Source organism: Medicago sativa, chromosome 3 (assembly GCF_051527215.1).
Source record: "Medicago sativa cultivar Bolivia chromosome 3, Bolivia_mono, whole genome shotgun sequence".
NCBI classification, from domain to species: Eukaryota; Viridiplantae; Streptophyta; class Magnoliopsida; order Fabales; family Fabaceae; genus Medicago; species Medicago sativa.
This window is the reverse complement of record NC_140751.1, coordinates 14,541,443-14,561,331: the sequence shown is the minus strand read 5'-3', so window position 1 is coordinate 14,561,331 and position 19,889 is coordinate 14,541,443. Positions and strand designations below refer to the sequence as shown.

Here is a 19,889-nt window from a genome sequence, read left to right as displayed (position 1 = left end):
AGTTCAACAACTTAAATAATTTTTGGCACAAGGGCCTCAACATAAAATCTCATAAAACACAGTTCGATAATAAATCATGAAAATCTCCTTAAGATAATACGTAAGGAACAGAAAACAACATAATTTCTCATCCCATTACGTATCACAGCACCTAAGACACACTTGTGAGGAGTCCACTCATGACCGCAACTAATCTTGGTTACCTGCAAGTTACCGTAAGAAGGGCAACATTTTCAAGAAGAAGGGGTGAGATTTCACACACAACAATATTAAGCATATAATTTATCTATTACATTCAACAACTTAAGCAATATCAATAACAATTATGTAAAATCATTGCATCATAATCATTCATCAACATAAACATATAGCATCATATCACCACCATAGACAACTTCTTAATCGGCATCAACATCAACTTCATAAGACAACTTAACTCTTGACTCGACAAATGCAACTCGACTCGACTATGCAACTCTTATCATCTTAGATCATCTTGAATATGCAAATGCATGTGGTACCAATCCAAGACATCAAGCCCCCAACATATATGAGCGTAAAAAGGCTCCAGGGTATCAAGACCCCAACTTAATTGAGCAAAAGCTCCAGGGCATCAAGCCCCCAATGTGGTTGAGCAAGGCTCCAGGGCATCAAGCCCCCAACTTTAATGAGTATACAATGGAATCAACATCTTACATCTTAATCATCTTGAACATCTTAATCATCTCAAACATCTTAATCATCTTAAACATTTTATGTGATTCCAATAGTTTGGACGACATCTCACAGCTTTACAACTTAGACCGACATATACAACTTCATGACATTAATGGTCAACAACAACAAAACGGCAACATAAGCAACATATAACAGTATTAACAGCAATAATTTACATGGTATAAACAACAATATCTTTCATAACAACATCAACATCATGAATACTTCACATAAGGCACATATAATAATATCTCATTACTAATAATCTTAATCATCTTAATACGGTTTTCTGGACAGCCTCTAATAGCATAAATGACTTTCATCTAATACCCCAAGGTCATCTCAAGATTACATGTGCGAAAGGAATCGCAAGGAAAATAATTTGGGGCAACTAACAGGTTAACTCGCGAGGCAAGTACCATTGCTCGCGAGGGCGAGCAAAACCACCTCTCTGGACCTCTCAAACGCACCTGCTCGCGAGGAGAGCTACTTTGCTCGCGGTGGCGAGCTCCTGGGTTACTCAATGTGGCGAGCGATTTTGCTCGCGGTGGCGAGCGACGACTGTCAGGCTCGGGCAGAATTCTGTTTTTCTCAAATTTTCACTTAATCACATGGTTCTAACCTCAAAACTACTTCCAATAATCATCCTATGGATTATCTAAGGTCTGTACACAGTTTCTACATCAATTCTACAGCAATCTTCAAATCTTCAATCTTGCTAAACACACATGCACCCACTAGCTGATCCATCAAATCATCAATTCTTGGAAGTGGATACCTATTCTTTATAGTAACTTTATTCAGTTGTCGATAATCAATGCACAACCTCATACTACCATCTTTCTTCTTCACTAGCAATATCGGCGCTCTCCAAGGTGAAACACTCGGTCGTATAAACTTCTTATCAAGCAAATCCTCCAATTGTTTCTTCAACTCAGCCAACTCAGAAGTCGACATACGGTAAGGAGTCATAGACACATGCTTTGTTCCCGAAATAAGATCAATCGTAAATTCAACTTCTCTTTCTGGAGGCACGTCAGGAATTTTATCGGGAAAAACTTCAGGAAAATCGCGTACTACTTGTAGTTTATCAATCATTGCTTAATTCTCAATAGACAAAGACGCCATCAATGAAAACATCAAAATTCCATCACATTCTAACTGCTTCAACTGCTTAGTAGACAAAAACTCTGCTCCACTTTCCTCTTCAGCAGAAAAGAAATACACTGACTTACTAAAACAATTAATGTGGACATGGTTGTACTCTAACCAGTTCATACCAAGGATTACATCCATTCCACTCAAAGGTAGACAAACCAAATCAATTTCAAAATCTCGACCAAACATAGACAAGGGACATCTTAAACACACAAGAGAAGTGGTCACCGAACCCTTAGCTGGAGTTTCGACAACCATCTCTCCATTCATATCAGACATAGTAAGGCCCAACTTAGAAGCACAATCAATAGCAATAAAACAATGCGTAGCACTAGTATCAATGATAGCAACTAAATGAGTATTATCAATATAACAAGTACCTCTGATCAAGCAATCCTCGTTCTCTGTCTGAGTACCAGTCAAAGCAAAAACTCTCCCAGTAGTCTTAGTTTTCTTCGGTTTCTTGCATTGAGACCCAATATGACCCTCTTCATTGCAATTAAAGTACACAATATCCTCATGGTTACACTCTGCAAGCGAATGTCCTTTCTTGCCACAACGGAAACACCGTTTCTCATCTCTAGTACAAGCATTACTCTTATGGCCTTTCTCGCCTCAAGTGAAGCAAACAATCTCGACAACATCATCATTCTTCCTCGGCCTACTCTCATCATTAACTCTTTGTTTTCCTTTATCAGCCGGAGCACTGTAAGGCTTTGGACAGCTTTGCTGGCCTTTACCTCTCTTTTCATTCACAATCTTGTAATGGGCTCTAGTATCCTCTTCATAGATTTTGCAGCTGCTCACTAGCTCAGAAAAGCCACGGATATGTTGGTAACTAATGGCCCGCTTGATGTCAGCACGCAAGCCATTCTCAAACTTGATACACTTGGAAAACTCAGCATTCTCAGCAGTGTAGTGCGGATAAAATTTAGCTACCTCCACAAACTTTGCAGCATACTCTGTCACCGTCATGTTACCTTGCTTCAGCTCAAGGAACTCAATCTCTTTCATTCCGCGAACATCCTCCGGAAAGTATCTGTTTAGAAACTCTCTCCTAAACACAGCCCAAGTAACAACTGCAGCGTCTTGCTCTAAGGTAGGTAGAAGACTCACCCACCAGTCATCAGCTTCCTCAGCCAGCATGTGTGTACCAAAACGCACCTTCTGATCGTCCGTACATTGCATAACACGGAAGACTATCTCAATCTCTTTGAGCCACGTCTGAGCTCCATCAGGGTCGTACCTTCCTTTGAAAGTAGGGGGATGATTCCTCAGGAAAGTCTCCAACATCCTCACTTCAACATTAGCAACAACACCAGCATTAGGATGTTGTCCCACAGCTTGAGCTACAGCTTCCAACGCAGCAGCAATAACAACATCATTTCTTCCAGCCATCCTAGTTCTCTGCACATCACACAACAACCAGAATAACATAATAATGGTATTCCAATTGTTAAACGACACTACTCGTCTCAATTACTTGGCCGGACAGACCAACCTGCTCTGATACCAATTGTAACACCCTGTTTTCCCAACTTAAAAATTTCATAATAAAAATCAGAGTTTCTCAATCATAAACGAAATGTCACATTCTTTTCTTAAAATCATAAACTGAATAAATGAATATTCATCCTTCAAAATCCAACAACATATTTATTTAAAACTTCGCAGCGGAATAGTTCAACAACTTAAATAATTTTTGGCACATGGGCCTCAACATAAAATCTCATAAAACATAGTTCGATAATAAATCATGAAAATCTCCTTAAGATAATACGTAAGGAACAGAAAACAACATCATAATTTCCCATCCCGTTACGTATCAGAGCACCTAAGACACACTTGTGAGGAGTCCACTCACGACCGCAACTAATCTTGGTTACCTACAAGTTACCCATACGAAGGGCAACATTTTCAAGCAGAAGGGGTGAGATTTCACAAACAACAATATCAAGCATATAATTCATCAATTACATTCAACAACTAAAGCATTATCAATATATCACAATAACTTAAGCATTAACTCTTGACTCGACAAATGCAACTCGACTCGACTATGCAACTCTTATCATCTTAGATCATCTTGAATATGCAAATGCATGTGGTACCAATTCCAGGGCATCAAGCCCCCAACATATATGAGCGTAAAAAGGCTCCAGGGCATCAAGCCCCCAACTTAATTGAGCAAAAGCTCCAGGCATCAAGCCCCCAACGTGGTTGAGCAAGTCTCTAGGGCATCAAGCCCCCAACGTTAATGAGTATGCAATGGACTCAACATCTTACATCTTAATCTTCTTGAACATCTTAATCATCTTAAACATCTTAATCATCTTAAACATTTTATGTGACTCCAATAGTTTGGACGACAACTCACAACTTTACAACTTAGACTGACATATACAACTTCATGATATTAATGGTCAACAACAGCAAAACAGCAACATAAGCAGCATATAACAGTATTAACAGCAATAATTTGCATGGTATAAACAACAATATCTTTCATAACAACATCAACATCACGAATACAACACATAATGCACATATAATAATATCTCATTACTAATAATCTTAATCATCTTAATATGGTTTTCTGGACAACCTCTTGAAGGTGAGAAAACACAAGAAGGGGGGTTGAATTGTGTTTTGAAAAATTCTTCGTTTCTCCTAAACAACTGAACACACTGATCAGAAGCTAAGTGAGACAGCTTCTGAAGTGATGATCAGAATCTAAATGCAGTGGAATAAAACAGAGAGACAGAAGAAGAACGACACAAAGCAATTATACTGGTTCCTTCCACAATCCGGAAGTAGTCCAGTCCCCCTTGCACTTCCAAGGAGATTTCACTAAGAGTAATATCTGATTACAATTGCTCAAGCACACAAGCAAGAGACTTCCTTTGCTCAAGCACACAAGCTAGAGACTTCCTTTGCTCAAGAACACAATCAAGAGACTTCCTGCTCAAGCATAACTGCAAGAGACTTCCTAACTAAACAAAATTACACAGAAAATTGTTTAAGGTTGAACACTTGATATACAATCAGAGGTGCTCACAATACAAATCAGATACAAACTCAATGGACTTAAGAATTTCTAGGATATGACTTTGAGACACAGAAATTCTAAGTGAATGCAGAACAATTTCAGCAGAGGTTTGGCACTTGTAAAAATGTTGTGAGTCTTTCGTTCAGCGTTCTTGCATTACCAAAACTCTAAGTCTTCACTCCTTTATATAGAGGTGTGAAAGAGACGTTGTGAAATTGCCAGCGCACCAAAGAGTCGTTGTTGAAGCTTGATCTTTCACCAATGATATTTTGCCTGATTTGGTTGTTGTCCTATGAAGAACCAATTTGAAATCCATTCCTTATCCAAAGGAACATCTATGCAGGCGAAGCTGTATTCTGGAGCTGTTTTCTTGTCTTGTAGCGTGGACACAAAACAGAGTAGTGGAGAACGTGGTTGTACAATTCGTACAAAGTACAATGTCAACGCTTTCGTCCAAATTGCAAGCACATGTCTTCAAACACCTTTGAAATGACCGTTGCAATGTTCCACTAATTTTCTGCTGTGTTTTCGAATCCAATAGACAGCTTTTACAATGTAGATTCTTCAATCTTTGAATCTTCTGCAAATCCAATTGATCTTCAGCTTCTGGTGAAATGACTTCTGATGAGGCAGCTTCTGATGAAGCAGCTTTTGCAGCTTCTGATGATGCAGCTTCTGATAATGTGGCTTCTGGACCTCTTGTCTTCAGGAGCACTATTTCTTCAGGAGCAGTATTTCTTCAGGAGCAACTTGACTTCAGGAGCGCTTTTACTTTCAGGAGCGTATTGCCTTCAGAATCGTCTAAGCTTCATCTTCTTTTGCTCTTTATTTGCTCATTCAGAACCAATTAATGATGTAACTTTTTAACTGTGGTCCTGTACACTTGAACAAATATTAGCTAGTCCAATTTACAATTTTTAATACCTTGTTATCATCAAAACTCTTTAAGGTTCATTGTTAAACACATTTTGTTCCAACACCTCTAATAGCATAAATGACTTTCATCTAATACCCCAAGGTCATCTCAAGATTACATGTGCGAAAGGAATCGCAAGGAAAATAATTTGGGGCAACTAACAGGTTAACTAGCGGGGGCGAGTACCATTGCTTGCGAGGGCGAGCAAAACCACCTCTCTCGACGTCTCAAACGCACCTGCTCGCGAGGCGAGCTACTTTGCTCACGATGGCGAGCTCCTATTTATAACCCCTCATCTAATTTATCTGATTTCTTCTTTCTACCACCAATCTTTTTAATATTCACAAAATAACCCGTCAACTTAATATTTATTTTATTTTCAAATCTTATTTTCTTAAATAATAAAATAAGTCACAACATCTCTCAAAATCGTATAATTCAGATAAATCACACACACACACACACACACACACACACACACACACACACACACACACACACACACACACACACACACACACACACACATATATATATATATATATATATATCACATAAATCACATATAAATCGCATATAGCTCATATAAATCACGCCAATCACATAAATGTATTTCTAAAACTTATTAAAATAATTAAGTAATTAAGTGTTGCATCATGGGATCTTGTAGTGGCCACGTTATGAAGTTTATTATCAGTCCGAGAGTCGTTTTTAAAAATTATTTTTAATTTTAATTTTATTTTTAAAATACACAGTGGATTTTGCCCAAATGGGAGAATGTTAGAATTTCTTCTAATATTTTGTGGGCTACAATCAATTGTTGGTTTTGGCTTTAATAAAAACGGACTGATGTTGTGATCCATTTGATGATGCTTAAGCCCTAATAAAAGTGATCAATAAATATTGGGCTTTTGGGCACTTAATCTGATTTGTGTAGAAACATAGTGTAGGTCCAAACACTAGGCCCATGATGGGTGGCGCCTAGGGTTGCACGATTATAAATAGAGAGGTTAGGTCCCCTTTGCCATCACTCTGACTATTCTGCTCATTAGCGGTTTGCCCCATCGAAAACCCTAAGTCCGGAGCATGTGAAAGATAAAGGAAGACTCTGTCTCGGCGACTCAGTGAATTCGGTAATCATGATTTTCAAGTAAGTGTATTCTAATTTCATATAATAACTCGGTCTTTACAATAAATTGTTTACACTTCTACCCTAAAATCAAGTAATTTTGATGAAATTTCTCAATTTTAGATTTTTAGAGTATTTTTGCATGTTTGATTGTTGGATTGCTAATGATAAATTAAGTTAGAAATTGATGTTTACATGTTGATTAGAAGAGGGAAAATGCTAGTTCTTCCGATAGAAAACATAGCGACAAATACCACGAAGCATTTTTTACACTAAATATGTTTATCTTAATTACACCAATACCCTCCCATGTTTTCCGCCAAAAACACTGTTACTTGGCTTTTGCCATGTCGTGATGATTTTGGGAAGATTCTCTCGCTATCAATAGCAATACTCTTAGAAGAGTAAGGTCAAAGGTCAATATGTAATACTTCATAGCCCAAGCCAGAAAAAACAAAACTAAGGTGGGACTCCATAATTAACTCTCTTTCCTTTGCCATGATTCTAGATAAATTATGAATGTCATGAGAATTGCTAACGAATACAAACTTGAGGGACAAGGCAACGCACAAGGTGTTAAAAATACCTTTCCTTGTTAAAAATCTTACAAAAGAAAAAAATAACTTAACAATTAAAACATTTCCTATACGATAAACACACAATTTTCACTCTATGTAAACGTTAGCAATCCTGAAGTTCATATTTACAATCAACTCCGAACAATTCTTCCAACAATTATAAAGTCTCTATAAAGATAATCTTGTACAGTTTGAAGACTGTAATAGTCCTTTCTTGTGGTGAGTGAGTGATCTTAGCGTCATATTTGCAGTTGTTGAGTGGATTCTACCATGTTTTAAGGTGAAATTTTTGAATGGATCTTACATAGAATTGGGAGTCCAATACAGTTTTAATTGTGTTGTTTTATCTTGGTAACGTCGTGGTTAGTAATATGTTTGCACAATTTGGGACAACACCTTGAAACGTCTCAAAAAAGAATGACCTAGTACGCGACTCAATCCCATAATATTTTTGGTGACAAAAGTATTTTAAATTAATTTTATCCCAAAAATAATAAATAATGTTTGGAATGCTCTGGAGAAGAAATATGATACTGAAATAAAAAGAATGACGAGAGCTGCTACCTCAAATACCATATGACTGATGATAAATGTGTAGAAGTTGAATTCCATGGCATCCTAGAAATTTTCTAATGAAATAATCAAATAAGGTATGATTGTAGTAGATGTGCATAAGATGACGAAAATATATTCAAATTAAGTTTATTCCAAAAACAGCAGGTGTCACATACGATGTCAATTTTTTTTATGTTTAAATAACATCATTCTTCCTAAATATTATGTGATACTGGATTTGAATATTGAATTATGTGAAATAAAAAATAAAAATATGGATACTCAAGTTTAAGAGAATCGATGGAGACACCCTTCATCTGTACGTTTGTGGTTTCATTTTGAAGTTTTTACCATATGTTTTTCAATTTTGGGGTTTTGATGATTTTAGTTTAATCTTTTTGTTACAGTAGATAAATATATAGTTACTAGTCAGTTATTATATGCAGTTTGTGTTAGGAAGTTACACATTCAGTTTATTTTAGGAAGTTACAAAAGGTGGTTACATTGTGATGTATATATAAGGGGATAGTTTTATGATTTATGTAAGAAGAATTTGTACAATGAATTTATTCCACTAACATGGTATCAGGAGATAACAAACCAAATTTCCTTGTTTCACGTCATCTTAATCATCTCTTGTTCTATCAAAAACAATATTCATTCTTTGATTCACGTAAAAGAATTGTTTTACAATTGTTCATTACTTTGTAATCTCTTGTTGTTATATTTGTCAAATCACCATGGCAAACCAAAATAATTTTCCAGATTTAGTAACAAATCCCCTGAATCCATATTTTGTTCACGCCAGTGAGAGTCCTTCACAACCATTGGTTTCTCCCATACTTTCTGGCCCCAATTATCATACATGATCTAGGGCTATGAAAATCGCCTTCATGGCAAAGAATAAGATGAGTTTCATTAATGGTTCAATTTTACCACCTCTACCTTCAGATCCTCTACACGGAGCGTGGCAAAGATGCAATACCATGGATCTTGCTTGGATACATCGATCAGTTTCTGAATCAATCTTACAATCAATTCTTTAGATAGACAAAGCATTTGAAGTTTGGAAAAATCTGAAGGATCGATTCTGTCAGGCTGATGTTTTTCGCATTTCTGATCTTCAAGAAGAAATATTCAAACTACATCAAGGTATCTTGTCAGTTACTGATTATTTCACACAATTAAAGATACTTTGGGATGAGTTTGAAAATTTCAGACCCAATCCAATTTGCAAATATTCGATTCCGTGTTCTTGTGGTGCACTAAAACTCGCACAAGACTACAGAGAGCAAGATTTGGTGATTAGATTTTTGAAGGGACTTAACGAGCAATTTACCAATGTCAGATCTCAAATTATGTTGATTGATCCATTACCCCCTATCACTAAGACATTTTCCATGGTTATACAACAAGAGCGGCAATTTAATTCCGGGGTTCATGTGGATTATAATTCACAACCCATAGCCTTTGTTGTTAATAACAGTCATGATCAAAAAGTTGCCAGTCAACAACCAAAGAATAATAATAACTTTGGCTATCGGAGGGGGTCTTTTAATCGAGGAGGAAGGATGCACAATTTTGGTGGTAGAGGAAATTCTTTTGGTGGCAGAAATCAAACTGGTTTTAACAAAATTTGCACTCATTGCAGCCGCTCTAATCACACCGTTGATACTTGTTATTTCCTCCATGGATTTCCTCCTGGTTACAAGCCAAAGAACCAAGGGAGTGCCAATTCGACCTACATTGCGAACACTGCATCATCTGAAGCAAACCCAGGGATAAGTTCTTCTCAAAATTCAAGTGTGAGTTTGACTCAAGAGGAGTATCAAGGCATCATGGGCCTTCTTCAACAGACTAACACATATACCAAACCTCAAGCCGCTGCCAATTCCATTCAACACACAATTACTTCTCCAGAAACCGATTCTTCAAGCTCAGGTAATTTCCATGATCATTGGCTTCTAGACACAGGAGCCACCCATCATATTAGTTTTAATAAAACTCATTTTTTGTCTCTTAATAAAATTCATCCAATCTCTATATCTTTGCCTAATGGTACACAAATTGTCTCTTCATATTCTGGTACTGTCAATCTTAATAGTTTCATTACCTTATTTGATGTTCTATATGCCCCTGAATTTAAGGTTAACCTCATTTCTGTTACCAAACTTACCACCAATCTTAATTGTTTTCTTGAAATTCACCCTCACTTATGTTTCATTAAGCAGATGCCCGATTTCAAAATGATTGGTTTAGCTAAACCAATTGGAGGATTGTTAGTGGTAATCAAACATTTCTGTGAGGCCAACAAAATCAAAAATCAACATGACAAAGTCGGTGTCAATGTCTTGACTGCAAATAAAGAGGATTCTACATTGTGGCATTATAGATCATATCCAAGACCCAACATCAAATAATTTCCTCACAATTTCCTTACATTCCACAACATTTTATTTCTCCTTGTGACACTTGTCAAATGTCAAAACATAAAAGATTACCATATTGTAATAGTTCTTCTCATTCTGTACAAATAGTTGATTTAATACATGTTGATATATGGGGTCCCTATTCAATTCCTTCTCTTCATGGTCATAAGTATTTTTTTAACCATTGTAGATAATTTTTCTAGATTTACTTGGACAGTTCTGATGCAAAACAAATCAGAAACTAGAAAACATCTTCAAAATTTTGTTGCACATGTCGAAAATCAATTTCAAACAAAGATTAAAATCATAAGAAGTGATAATGGCCAAGAATTCATGATGCATTATTTCTATCTCAATAAGGGCATTTTGCAACAAACTTCATGTGTTGAATCCCGTCAACAAAATGGCATTGTTGTAAGGAAACATAAACACATATTAAATGTAGCAAGATCATTATTTTTCCAAGCACAATTACCACACCAGTTCTGGTCTTATGCAATCACACACTCAATTCATATCATTAACCGCATTCCCACCCCTTTCACTACAAGAAATGTTGCATTTCGCCAGGGGCAGAAGCCCTGGCAAAATGCAGAAAGCCCTGGCAACTGGACGTTTGCCAGGAGTTTTGCCAGGAGCAGAATCACCAGCAAATCTGCTCATCGCAAATGAACTTGCCAGGGCTTTAGCTCCTGGCAAATGCGCTCCTGGCACAGGCCCTGGCTCAACCCCTGGCAAATTGTGTCAGCTTGCATGCAGCTTTTCTGACGTTGTGCAGGCTTTTGCAGACTGTGTTAGCATCACATCAATCATTTTCAAAACATGCCAGGGGTTAACCCCTGGCAAAATGTGTACGAATTTGTTATACCCTAATTTTGGACCTAAAAATACTTGCTCAAAATATTTTTCCATCTTTGATATATGTCTATTACTCTTGAAGATTTGCCAATTTGCTATTGTTTACACTGACATTTTACTCTGCTTCATCACCCAATTTAGCTGTAAAAATCTTTCCAATTGTGTATTTGTCTATGTTTTCTTGCATTTCAAGTCATCCAAAATACTTTTCTTGCATTTCAAGTCATTTGAATTTGTCTCTAATCAATTGCATATTTCTCTGCATCTTATTTCAATGTTATTTGCAAAAATTCATGAAGAAGGGTATTTTAGTCATTTCCTGCATTCAAACTCATTTTAGTCCTTAAAAATTGTTTGAGTCTTTTCAATTGGTTTGTATAAGTCCTTATTTCAATTCCATGTTAAAATCCATTTCAAAAATTACATTTGAAGTCATTTTAAGTCAGTTTAGCCCCTAGGGGGCATTTTAGTCATTTCCCATGTTAAGATTTCTTTCAAATCTTGAAAAATTGTCCCTGAGTCCTTTCAATTGGTTTGAATGAGTTTTTGTTTAATTCCATGTCAAAATTCATTTCAAAAATTGCATTTGAGTCATTTTGAGTCAGTTTAGCCCCTAGGGGCATTTTAGTCATTTCCTGTGTTAAAACTCTTGTAATCCCTAAAATTTCTCTCTGAGTGTTTTCATTAGTTTGAATAAACTCTTGCTTTAATTCCCTGTTAAAAAACCATTTTAAAAAAAAAAAATTGCATTTGGATCATTCTGAGTCAGTTTAGTCCCTAGGGGCATTTTGGTCATTTCACATGAAATTTTGACAGAGAGAGGTTACTTTGAAGTACCTCATTTAAGTAGTTGGTTCATTTTAGTCCTTTTGTGTTTTTTATTTTTGTTTCACTTTAAGTTTTTTTCCAATTACCAATTTTAATTCAATTTTATTTTCAAATTTTCATTTTAGTCCTAAAATTTTTAATAATTGCATTCTCGTCCTTTAAGTCTCAAATTTTTGCTTTTTAGTCCTTTTTCATATTTGCAATTTGGTCCTCAAGTTTCAGTCAATTGCAGATCAGTCCAAAAAAGTTAGTTACAGTCCAGGTCCACATGGCATTTTCTCATTGGTCCAAGGTCACTGCGTGGCACCTATAAAAGCAAGCCAACTCATCATTGAGTCAGAAGAACCCACTCATTCCGTTACAACTCAGCACAAACACTTCCACTCTTTCTCTCTCCACCAAAAACATATCAAAAACCCAGAAAAGTGATGAACACGTTGAAGTTCATCAAGAACATTCATCCCAATTCCAACCCTAACCGTATCAAATTCATCACAAATCCACAAATTCTTCACTGATTCTTACCAAATTCATCATCAAATACACAAAACCAATCCAATTTTTAGAAGATCGAAGCCAAAAGTTTTCAATTCAACAAAATCTTTTCGAAATTAGCGAAGGTTCTCAGTGATTACTTGTGTAATCATCATCATCGAACTTTCTTCCTTGCAATTCAAGCGTGAATTCGTCAAATCACGACGAATTCAACACGATCACAAGGAAGGTGTTGAGAGAAAGAAGAAGAGGAGTTGAATTCAAAGTGAATCAGAGGAGAAGAAGGTGAACGACAACAAAGCACTTACCAGAAGCTCAGAGAAGGTTCGCAGAGGTTCTATTCGTCTTCTCACTCAAATCTCCATTCAAATCCGGGTAAACTCACGAAACCTTCACGTTTTTTCATTTTAAATCATCATCGAAGGTTCGTAAACGTAAATAAACGGTGAAACGAAGTAGGTTAACAAATTCCAGAACTTGTTCTTTCGAAAAAGATTGAAAAAGATTGAAAAATATTCGAAACCGAAACATCAATTGTAGATCTACAGAGTTTCACCGTTTATTTCTCAAATCTAAGTTCATATTTGAATTCAGCATGAAAAATAGAGTGGTTTAGGGTTTAGATCCATGTAGATCGGAGAAGATTAGGGTTCCGTCACCGGAATCTTCGCCGGCGGTGGTCAAGTCTGCCGGAGAAGACGACGGAGTTTTAGAGAGAAGGGAGAGAAGTCTGAGACGTAGAGAGAGAAACGAAAGAGTGAAATGAAGTGAACCGGTCCACAAACCCTTATATAAACAGCTGAACCGGTTTGGTTCAGTCTTGGTTCACCTGGCCTTGCATCCTGGCCTTTAGATCTATGGCTTGATCCAGTTGGATCGATCCAACGGCCTGTGTTGCCTCCCTGTAGATCTAGGATCCATTTCCCTTTGGGCCTGGGTTTTGGTTTGGGTTTCTTGCGTTCTCCTTTGTTTTTTTGCTATTTCAACACTGTTTCTTTTTGTTTGCACCCATATATGTTCAAAAACTTTGATAAAAATTCCTAAAAAATTTCTACATGTTCTTGACAATTTTCTTAACACTTTTAGGATATTGTTATGTGTTAAAACCTGAGGGGGAATATGTGTGGTATTTCTTGCTAATTGTTTACTATTTTTGTTAAAATTTGTGAAGTTTTGCATGTTGTTGAGTCTAAAACTCCTCTAAAAGTCTAAAAAATTTCATGTATATTTCTTGTTAGTTTTTGTGGTCTTTTGTGATGGTTTTGCATATTGAAAAATTGGTAAAAAATAATATGATGCTTTTCTTGCTATTTTGTGATGTTTTATATTAAAAATTTGTGAAAAGTGCATGTTCTTGATCCCTAATCATGATACATGATATTGATTTGTGAAGTATGAATTTGTAATGAATTTCTTGCTGTTTTGAGGTGTTTTTTTTACTGCATGTGAATATATTGTATGTGTTTGCTTGTTTTACAAGTCATGTAAATGTTTGTTTGTGAAAATAAAGTGCCAAGCATGCCTAAAATATATCATGATTCTTGACTTGAATGTGTTCTTATAATTCTCATATCATTGTTTGTAATAAAACCTTTAGAAAATTGTCATGATGTGAGGATTATAGGTCATATACTTGCTTTGATGTTATGGTAAACTTTAGGCATATTTTGCTACTTTTAGGTTAAGAGTCTTGTTATCTTTTGTCAAGTTTTTTTTTAGTGTTTCTCTTGTTTATAATTACCATTCTATTATGTCTTATGCTACTAACCATTTCACTTCATGTTTCATACATTCCATAAGCATTTCATCCTCCATCTTATATTCTTAGTCTTCATTTTCTTGCACTTTAAAATTCATGCCAATACTTAGAATGTAAAGACCTAGGAATTTTGTAATTTCCTTTATGCTTTTAAATTCTTGCAAGACCATAGCATGTATCTAAGCTAATGATGTAAAGGACAATGGACTCTAATGATGTACACCGACACAAGCACCGACACATGCACACACCTCACATGGATACTTTAGATGTATGTTTAGGGTATGCATGCCTTAGATGTATGTTTAGGGAATGCATGTTTAGATGTATGTTTAGGAACTTTGAAACTTAGACAAAAATCCTTTTTTTCAAAAATGTGAACAACATCACTCAAATATTTTTCTAAATAAACCTTGGGATCAAAATCCCATTGTATTTCCCTTTTATTTTCTTAAATAAAAACTTTAATGAATTCTAATAATACTTAGACTTTCTTTTACAAAATGACTAATTCAACCTCATATTTTCACAATCTTATGCCCTTGAGGCCTCTTTCTCTCATTCTTAAAAATTCCACTTTTCAAACTTAAAATCAACCAATAAAAAACAAAAAACATTTTTTGGAAGAGAACTACGATGGATTTGATCCCTTAAAAGGGTACGTAGGCAAGGAACCAATATTCCTTCAATTCAAATAAAACAAAAATTCAAACACCTTCTTCTCCCTCCAATTCTTCACCTAGTAAACTCTTAGGTGTAAATATCATCTTTCAAATAGCGTTTAAAAATAAAGCGCGCGCGTAGAAAGTAAAGACAGTTCCTATAGGATACTATAGTCGTTATGGGTGCCTAACACCTTCCCGTAGTAAAAACAACTCCCGGACCTCGATTCTCAAGGGTTTTGCTTATTTTTCTCTTCCCAAGAAAAAATGAGATATCAAAGGTTCAAAAGGTTCAAACGTAATCAATGTTTGACACCCGAAAAACCAAGATAAAACAGAATTTTTTTTAAAAAAAAAAACGTAATTTAATTGTTTAAATAATCAAAATATTAAAATTTAATAATAAAAAAATTAAAAAACAATTTAATTTTTTTTTTAATTAGATAGATATTTCTTTTAGGGAATGATTATTAGATAGATAGTAGCCATTTTTATGGCCCAAAATTAATACAATACATTGATAAAAATTGATAAGAAACATATACGTTCTCAACAATGAGATAATCTAGCCGTTCTCTCACAGCTCAACAAGATCCTCAATACGGACTTGCTCATCTTTTGAAGTGCAATTTCTATCTATAGGAGCAAAACAATTCAAACATACACAATTCAATCATTTCTAAACAATTCAAACACAATTCATAACTTGTTAACAACATAGTCTAATATTTAATGCAATAACTCATACTCAAATTTTCATATAAATATAGACATTAACAGTCAAGCAAACAAAGAGTGGAAGCAAATCGGTATGTGGAAGCAAAGCATGACAACAACAAACCGTGACTGATAGAGTATATACTAGCCATTGCAAGTGAATTCTCTAAGCCAGCACTAATACCAAAATCAGTACTTTTCGGCTCCCCTTTGAGATTTACAAGTAAATTAGCAGGCTTTATGTCTCTGTGAACTAAATATCTGACTCCGTGCAGATAACTTAGACCCTTCAAAAAGATTAAAAAACCAACCAAGTTAGTAGCATAAAATCACTAGTGAATCAAGTTGTTTGGTCTAACCACAAATTAATAACGCATAAACACACCTTTAGAGCACCAAATAGTAGCAGCAAATACCATCAAAAATCCTAGTAGCCATGCTAAGTTTAAAATTGAAATTAACCACATGTTGTATTGTTTAATTTGAATCGCTTAACTTGAAATGTAAATTAAGATTCAACATCGCAATGCATAAAATCAAACAAAATTATCAGAATCTTACGGAAAATCCCAAAGCAGATGAGTTATTGATGTTAAAAAATCATAATTTGTTGTTTCATTAGGTAGAAACTTATTAATGTAACCACTACATAATCAGTTTAATTATTTCAATACAGCTTCATTTTATAATCTGTGTACTTATTGACAACGTTACTAATATTGATATTGTCTAACCTCAAAAAGAAGATTATTAGCCAGCATATCCACTGCAAGCTGCTCATCCCCAAAAGAGTTAACACATTGTGTTCCACCACAAGAAGCTGTCTTCACTTTGAAATAAATTGTTCTCAATGCTTCTCCCATGCACACCATCAACCTAATCAGTCTTTTATCCGGTGTCGCCTTTGACAAGAATTCTTCCTACAATATACACACATCAACATAAAGTCAAACTTTTTCATAAGCTATCCTGACGAGCTTGTGAAAATAAGCTGAGAGTGAGAATAGATAATGGACATGTCATAAATTGTTTACATAAGCCCTCGCAGAAATTGTCACGGGTGTTTATGTGAGGAGATAAGTTTAGATAAGTCGACCCAAACAGACTCATTCAACTACGGATAAAACACACAAGTAAGAAACTCACCAAACTGTCGCCAATTTCGCATTTGGTTATGACTGAAGTACTCTTTGTCCTTGAAAACTTCAGTGTTGATTTTGATGACGCTCTAAGAGATTCTCCAAATAAAGAGGTTGATTTCAAACTCTGCCTCATTGCAAAAATATGTTAGTATTCTTCTTCAAATAAAATGAAAGCATAAATATCACACGTAGAATAAGTTACATAATGATAGAATAAATTGCATAACATAACTTTACCTTTGATTATTATTTTGTAGAACTTATTTTCTTATATCTACAATCTTTCTCCTTCTAACCCTGCAAACAATGAGAGACATATTAAACAAAGTTCCACTCAAGCCTAACTCCTTCCATTAAACAGCTTTCCATTTAGAACCTAGACTCTAGAGTCTATTTACTCTACTTCTTGTTCCAAATATGTATCATTCATATTGCACAAACTAATATACCTTTCTTCGCATCATAAAAGTGTACACAGGTTAGAGTGAGATTAAATTCATGTTCTAAGGTTAGGAATATAATTCATGTTAGTTATAGTGCTCGAAAGCCATTGCTGGAATTGTCTTACCAGACAGTCCTAAGGTAAGGTATATCATTCACATTCATTATATCCATGACAATAAATAAGTATTACTCAAATGCTAAAAGTTCACACCAATCATTGACTACAGGAACAGGTATTTTGAGCTTCGTCTTTGATTGAACAACCAGCACCATCTCATATTTATTGCTCTACTGAGATGATGATTATGAATATGATATCTAGGATCAATGTATCTATCCTTACTTTTTGATAAGTTCCATAAAGTTACAATGTAAATTCTGGAAAGCAACAAGTCAATAATCATGAATCAAAACTATAAGCCGTAAGAAGTCCCTAAAATCTGATTAGAAATCCCCAAATCTACTTTCACACGCCCAAAAGGAAAGGAAAAAACTTCAATTTGATTTAGGAACAACCCACATAACCCAAAATTTTCATGAATTTAAGATTACCCAGAAGAAAAGGATTCGTCAATAACAAAAGTGGAAAATCCTTACATTAATTTGGGAATTGTTCAAATTCTGGAAATTGAAACTCTCCCTCTCTTAGTTCCTTAAACAAATTAACACACTCAAATCAAATAAAGGCAAATGAGATTTTGAAGTGTATTGTATCGATAAACACTAAATCCTTGGAGCATACCTTGGTTCACGGTGGTGTGCGGGTGTACCTCTGACGCAATCAACGAAGTTTGTTACCGAAAAGCTCACCAAGAAGAAGACAAGTGATTAAATGGTCGCGAATCAATTTTCTGGGGCGGCTGAGGCGAGCTCCAACGCGGCGGAGGTCTCCGGCACGGTGGTTGTCGGTGAAAGTGCTCCAATATCGAAATAAACATAGGGGTTTTATTGAGAAAACGACGAGGAATAAGATTATCAACTTATTTTCTCAAAAGGGGGCTCATAATGGCAAGGTAATAAGAGAGAAGGTGATGATTGGGGTTTTTTAAATCTCCCCAATCAACAAAATAAATAGGTGGTTTTTTAAAAGGAAGAAGAGAGGGTTGCAATGGTGGTGGCAATGCAGTCATACGATGTCACACGAAGTCGCAGAAGGCAAAAGGAAGGGCAACGGTGGTTTTGATGGAGGAGGAAGTGAAATAGTAGAATGCAGAATGTTGGTGAAGGTTTTTGTCATGTGAGAAGAGAGAGAGAACATATGAACCATCTTCCTAATAATATCCCATTTTCCATATAAAAATAAGGGAAATGCTAACAGGTGTCCTAAGGGCATTTGATAAGAAACTTAAAGTAGTAACTTTATCTTGGAAATTGTGCATTCAACTTATTAAAATAGTAAAAAGCAACTTTTTCTACATGAATTTTTACAATTATTTCCTTTTTTGATTCCTTAACCATTGCCCTAAGGGCATTGGTTAGCAAGACCCTAAAAATAATAATAATAAGGAAAATAAAGAATCGGGTCCCACCTTTTCTAAAGACATATTCCCAGGGGGAATCCCTGACATTGCTCCTGGCAAATTTGCCAGGAGTTCTTGCTCCTGGCATTATTTCCTAGCAATATGCAACATTTCTTGTAGTGTTTATTACATAATAAATCACCATATGAAGTTTTGCATAAACAACCACCTACTCTTATGCCTCTTAAAGTGTTTGGTTGCTTGGCTTATGCTAACACTCTTTCAAACAACAGAACAAAATTTTCACCAAGAGCTACAAAAGCCATTTTCATTGGTTATAAGGAAGGAACAAAGGGATACCTTTTATACAATTTGCTCACCAATCAAATTTGTGTTTCAAGAAATGTAATATTCTTTCAAACACAATTTCCATTTCACTCATATAATTCTTCCCAGCCTACTACTACACATACACCCCTTCCTTGTTTTCAACATCTTAACCCCACATTTGAGCCTCAACATGATCCCACACTGTTGGGTATTTGTATTGGCTGCATTGTTGCTAAAACAAATATCCTAGTTCTGTAAGTTGGAACCAATGTTCCAGCATGAGGTTAGGCAGCTCTGTAAGATGTTGGATACAATGTTCCAACATCTTGGCACGATTCAGTGTGCCTGGGCTTCTGCCTTATCTGCACGACGCGTAGTTTATCCATTAAGGAAATCGTATTTCCTTTTACTTACTGACCAAGTAACGCGCATATCTTATTAGAATCAGCTGTGGAATATTACTAAAATAGACATTTTATTTTAGGAAATATTTGTTACGATTTGGAATGTTTTAATATAGGTTCCGACATATTAGGACTTTCCAGATTTGTTTCTGATTCTGTTTTGCAGGTTTGCTGAATCGATCTGCAAGTTTACTGAAGCCCAACGAATTATTTAGCCCAAGCTACTTCAGTATAAAAGGAAGACTTCAAGACCTAATTT

General features: G+C 35.5%; 2 protein-coding genes and 1 long non-coding RNA gene across 3 annotated transcripts; 1 reads left to right on the top strand and 2 right to left on the bottom strand.

Annotated features, from left to right (window-relative positions):
- Window positions 1-1,818: 1,818 nt before the first annotated feature.
- Window positions 1,819-3,273, bottom strand: LOC146935983 (uncharacterized). Its single transcript, XM_085749125.1, has 4 exons — window positions 3,030-3,273; window positions 2,506-2,969; window positions 2,035-2,424; window positions 1,819-1,920 (listed from the first exon to the last, which is right to left on the bottom strand). The coding sequence occupies exons 1-4, from the start codon at window positions 3,271-3,273 to the stop codon at window positions 1,819-1,821; spliced, it is 1,200 nt and encodes a 399-aa protein (XP_085605251.1).
- Window positions 3,274-8,664: 5,391 nt separating this feature from the next.
- Window positions 8,665-10,678, top strand: LOC146935982 (uncharacterized). The gene has a single exon (XM_085750977.1). It carries the CDS (start codon window positions 9,461-9,463, stop codon window positions 10,520-10,522), a length of 1,062 nt encoding a protein of 353 aa, XP_085607103.1. The 5' UTR covers window positions 8,665-9,460; the 3' UTR covers window positions 10,523-10,678.
- A 5,888-nt stretch (window positions 10,679-16,566) lies between these two features.
- On the bottom strand, window positions 16,567-17,262 carry LOC146935981 (uncharacterized). The gene is made up of 3 exons (XR_015033123.1): window positions 17,230-17,262; window positions 16,997-17,116; window positions 16,567-16,770 (listed from the first exon to the last, which is right to left on the bottom strand). It is a non-coding gene; the product is annotated as an uncharacterized LOC146935981 (long non-coding RNA).
- Window positions 17,263-19,889: the final 2,627 nt, after the last annotated feature.

What these genes read in the sequence shown, in the direction of transcription:
- LOC146935983 (XM_085749125.1), bottom strand. Translation starts at nt 3,273, where the DNA reads ATGGCTGGAAGAAATGATGTTGTTATTGCTGCTGCGTTGGAAGCTGTA. An exon ending in CGATCAGAAGGTGCGTTTTG is followed by an intron (nt 2,970 to 3,029) that starts GTACACACATGC and finishes TACCTACCTTAG; the next exon opens with AGCAAGACGCTGCAGTTGTT. An exon ending in ATGATGATGTTGTCGAGATT is followed by an intron (nt 2,425 to 2,505) that starts GTTTGCTTCACT and finishes CGTTGTGGCAAG; the next exon opens with AAAGGACATTCGCTTGCAGA.
- LOC146935982 (XM_085750977.1), top strand. Translation starts at nt 9,461, where the DNA reads ATGTTGATTGATCCATTACCCCCTATCACTAAGACATTTTCCATGGTT.